The 5,000-nt window shown below is 43.8% G+C and overlaps 1 protein-coding gene across 8 annotated transcripts in view; it reads right to left on the bottom strand.

Annotated features, from left to right (window-relative positions):
- The window catches only part of LOC135104229 (afadin-like), a 213,835-nt gene that overhangs the window by 105,449 nt on the left and 103,386 nt on the right, over positions 1-5,000 (bottom strand). The window contains exon 1 of one of the 8 annotated variants that reach the window (XM_064011383.1): positions 4,211-4,521. The exons of the other annotated variants lie outside the window; for them this stretch is intronic. Within the exon in view, the coding sequence (XP_063867453.1) occupies positions 4,211-4,250 (40 nt within the window). The 5' untranslated portion in view covers positions 4,251-4,521. Of the gene's footprint in view, positions 1-4,210; positions 4,522-5,000 lie in introns of those variants that run through there. 8 annotated transcript variants of the gene reach the window in all.

Genomic DNA, 5,000 nt, shown 5'->3' with positions numbered 1-5,000 from the left:
ACGAAGTGAAGGAAGTGAGTGAAGGGGAGAGTGGGCGAGGAGGAGAGGGAGGATGGCAGAAGAGAGCGGCGGTGCAGCGATCGGTCTCGTGGTCGGAAACAGAGTGACGTTCTCGCGAGAGTTGGGTTGAAAGGCGCCCCTGTGCTACCACCTCCTCCTCTTCCTCCTCTTTCTCCTCCTCCTCCTCTACTACTCCTGCTCCACCTGTCCACTCTCTCCTTTTCCTCCCTCTCTTTTTCAGGGTTACCGTAACTCTATGGCGGCGTGTCTCCCTCTCTCATAAGGTTTGCATAATAAATTCACCAGTAGAGATCCCTGCCCGATACAAGTATTCGTAAAGGCAAGGAAATACACGGTCAATTTCATGCAAATATATATAAAGTCACGGGAAAGATACATGGGTCGTTACCTAACAGTGTTCAGGTGGAGAGGGACTACGTTACGTGAGCGAAGTGACCTTTGAGTTTCAGTAAAGATTTAGAATTCTCTCTCTCTCTCTCTCTCTCTCTCTCTCTCTCTCTCTCTCTCTCTCTCTCTCTCTCTCTCTCTCTCTCATCACCGTTGTCTGTCAGAAAATAATCACCGCCATTATCGCAGTCTCTCTCTCTCTCTCTCTCTCTCTCTCTCTCTCTCTCTCTCTCTCTCTCTCTCTCTCTCTCTCTCTCTCTCTCACACACACACACACACACACACACACACACACACACACACACACACACACACAAACACACACAGGGGCACTTCGAATCACAAAGGCAATTACTTTTAAGAATACAATTTAGGAGGGAATTCGGTAAAAAACGTCCCATAGTCTCTCTCTCTCTCTCTCTCTCTCTCTCTCTCTCTCTCTCTCTCTCTCTCTCTCTCTCTCTCTCTCTCTCTCACACACACACACACACACACACACACACAAACACAAACACACACACATACGGTGTTCTTTACTACCCATGCTCGTTATTTTCCTCGTTTCTTTCTTCACCTGATCACATTCTTAAAGCCATAGTCCCTACCTACACAAAACCAAGTCAAAGGAACACAAAGGAAGATGACATAGACGCGTTGGTAGACGGTATGTGAAGCATGGACTGTATATTTGAACGATGAAGGCTCTCATGTGAACTTTTTTTTTTAAGGCCAACAGTGATTAACAATTGAATTATCACAGCTGTTATTCATATTGGTGCAGGAACATTGTTAAACTGTCACTGGCATCATAAGAACAAACCTTTATACTACCAATAATTTCCAGTACAATCTTTTGAGACTCGACATAAGACGGTGAAATATTTGAGAATGAGATACATATTGTGTTTAATGAGATATTGTATTTGCTACACTGGATGAGCTGGAATAGTATGCTCAAAAGCTTTATTCTCTCATCAGCGCTGTTTTTAAAGGTTACAGAGATAATCAGTCCTCTTCTCGCGTGCGCTTTTCTCATTGGTGAGGCAGATTCCTTGTTATACTATCAATAAAATCATTACACAAACCTGAAACGTACTGGAAGCAAAACAGGAACAATACTCGTACAGACCGCCGGTAACTTCCATTGCAAGTGGCCAAAGAGCAGTCGAGCGAAGAGGTCGAAAAGATTTGAGACTGTGGTCAAGTATTTACTGAACAAGAATATCTGGATCGCATTTCAGGCAAGACAAAAACAACACTGGTACACGCACGAAGCAGACGACTACTACGCGTTCCCTTGCTGCACAGATGATGACAGATATAAAAGAATATATGAATAAATACGTTTCAGGTACATAAATAGTACATTAGATACAATAAAACCTTTATAAAAAAAAAAGAAAATGAGAAAAGTAAACCAGTCAATCAATTATTGAGGACAAAACTAAATACATCGATGAAAAATAAAAGAAAAACAGGAATAATGATTATGAGAGACCTCACACGACGCGATCAATACGTTCATAAACATTACACCACCGGGAGAGAGAGAGAGAGAGAGAGAGAGAGAGAGAGAGAGAGAGAGAGAGAGAGAGAGAGAGAGAGAGAGAGAGAGAGAGAGAGAGAGAGAGAGAGAGAGAGAGAGATTAAGTCTACGTCGCAATAGTTTCGTGGTAATATTATAAGGACGAGAGATGGTCCAAATTATGATAAAGTTGACGCGTAAGGAAATTATGATGAATTAATCTAGGTGGTAATTGTACGGTGAGGTTAATGGATAGCAAATTACTTGACTGAGTTGTGGAGTGAGAAGGAAAGGAGAGGCAGTCAGGAGGGGATGATGGGAAAGCGAATAGGGGATAGGGAGGTGAGGAGAGGTCTTATATAGCAATATCACTACTCATCGTTGTTACTTCCTACTACTGCTACTACTACTACTACTACTACTACTACTACAATAAGACAATAACAACAACAACACCAAGAGCAACAACAAAACAACAGCAACAACCATTTCACCACCACACGCACCCAACTTTCACAAAACATCAGCGTGTCATACGTGCTCCATCAATAGCCAGCGAAGCATCGACTCCGCGCCGCGACCTTCACGTCATTATTACCAATCACGCCACAAGGGAGAGGAAAGGAACGGGAAACAGAAAGGAAAGATAAAAGAAATCATTGATTGCTCGTCAGGTACAGCGACAGGACCAAACTTGACTGACCCCAGCAACTGACAGGTAGCGCATCTGGGGTACACACACACACACACACACACACAGAGAGAGAGAGAGAGAGAGAGAGAGAGAGAGAGAGAGAGAGAGAGAGAGAGAGAGAGAGAGAGAGAGAGAGAGAGAGAGAGAGAGAGAGAGAGAGAGAGAGAGAGAGAGAGAGAGAGAGAGAGAGAGAGAGAAAACTATTCAATATCTAAATGGTAGTGCGTTAGTGGTGATGTTAGGATGGGGGAGGGGGGAGGATAAAGCGTGGGTATAAATCTACGTAACGCATAACCCATGTTTACATTACAACAGTTCTTGCAGCACACACACACACACATACACACATACACACACACACACACACACACACACACACACACACACACACACACACACACACGTACCACAACCGCAAACTGTTCTCTATTCTCTCTCCTGTTCCTGCTCCTTCTTCTCATCCAAACACACATCGCCTTATTTTCAATTATCATATGTGTCCTCTTAGTCTCTCCAATTATTATTCTACCTAATGCTATTTCTTTAAGACTTAGTTCTACTCTTCTTCCTGACTTTCGATTCACTTACCTTAACGATTTTCGCTCTCTTCTCCATTCGTCGCCTTCGTCCTCTTCCTCCTACCCATAATTCTAATGGTCTTACTAAATATTTTCTTTTTCGCCCTCCTTCCTCCCATCGTCCTTTTCATGAACTTCACCTTATTCCTTCATTTCTTTTCGTCCTCGGCGTCACCCTTTCTATCGTCCTTTTCCTGACCTTCATCCCAATCACCGTCCAAAACCTCTTCGCCCTCCTCCTCCTCCTCTTTCGTCTCCGTCTTTCTGGTTCTCCTCCTCCATCAGATCAATAAAAGCTCCACTTTCATCTCGCGGATCGTGACACGCTGATCCTCGTCCGAGTCTGCCGGAGACGTGCCACATTCCCCTCCCTCTGCCTCACTCCCTCTCCGTCCCTTCTTTCTTCCCTCTTCCTCTAACGGCAGGGAACACACACACACACACACACACACACACACACACACACACACACACACACACACACACACACACACACCATTTTACCTTCTAATTTTTACCATTTTGATTTATTTCCCTTACTCAACCTCCTGCACTTCTCTTCACCCATCTCTCTCCACTTATCTTCTATCCACTATTCGTTCTTCTCCTCTACTTCCTGCGTTTCTTTTTTCTTCCCTTCCCCTTGGTGCTTCCTATTTCTCCTCTATATTTTTATTCGATATTTTTCTATTCTCGTTCTTTCTTTATTTTTCCCCCGGGCACAATCCACAATGGAGCTGATCTTTGTTTTGTGTTTATTTGTCTTCGTTATTCTTCTCTTTCTCTCCTATTTCACCTTTTTTACTCCTCTTCCTCTTTCTTTGCATTCAATGTACCAGGAATTCCATTTACATGTTATGGTGTTAAAAATATTACGTTTTTAGTATGTTGGTTCTTTGAAAGTAATTCTGATCTCTCTCTCTCTCTCTCTCTCTCTCTCTCTCTCTCTCTCTCTCTCTCTCTCTCTCTCTCTCTCTCTCTCTCTGTGTGTGTGTGAATACTTACGGGTATGGGAGGTGAATCCAAATGCTCGCATTCCGATCATGGCGTAGGAGAGGTGACGGTGACGTAGTAGTAGCAGTAGCAGTAATAATAGTAGCAATAGTAGTAGTATTAGTAGTAGCAGTAGTAGTAGTAGTAGTAGTGTCCTTCACTAAATTCACCTCTTCATTTCAGTCCACAAAACTTCAACACCACAAGAGCTCTTTTCCTTTTCCTCCTCGTTCGTTTCTTTCCTCTCTTCTTGCCCCACCTTCTCTTCTCCCTCTTCTTCCCCTTACCTCACTCACGTCCCTTTCACTACCACCTCCACCACTTCTCTGATGCTTCCAATAACCACCACCACTTCCTCCACCACCACCACCACCACCACCACTACTACCACTTTCTCTTCCACCTTTATTTCCGTCTTCTAGTGATCTTCCTCCCCCTCCTCCTTCTCCTCCAGTCGGCGGGGTCAACTCACGTAGCATGGGGTGGCACAGAGCACGAGAGGACAATATTTCTCTCTTTTATCCGTCAAGAGAGATTTCTACTGTGAGTCACTCTGAGTCGCACGCACGCACAGCCGCCACCGCCGCCGCTCCTTCACTCCGAGTCATTCTCAGCGCTGTAAGAATTGGCGATACGTGGTGATGCAGGCCAAGGAGACGTGGATCGTTCTTCTCTCTTACGTTTTCAGCTCAGCGTTGTTATTATTAGCACGTGTTTTATTTTGAATTCACGCACGGGATTTTACATTTTTTTTTCTTTTTTAGTTTTTTTTTCCTTTTCACCAATTTTGTGATGTTTTTAT

This window comes from Scylla paramamosain, chromosome 10, assembly GCF_035594125.1.
Source record: "Scylla paramamosain isolate STU-SP2022 chromosome 10, ASM3559412v1, whole genome shotgun sequence".
NCBI lineage: Eukaryota > Metazoa > Arthropoda > Malacostraca > Decapoda > Portunidae > Scylla > Scylla paramamosain.
This window is presented reverse-complemented; position numbering and strand designations above follow the sequence as displayed.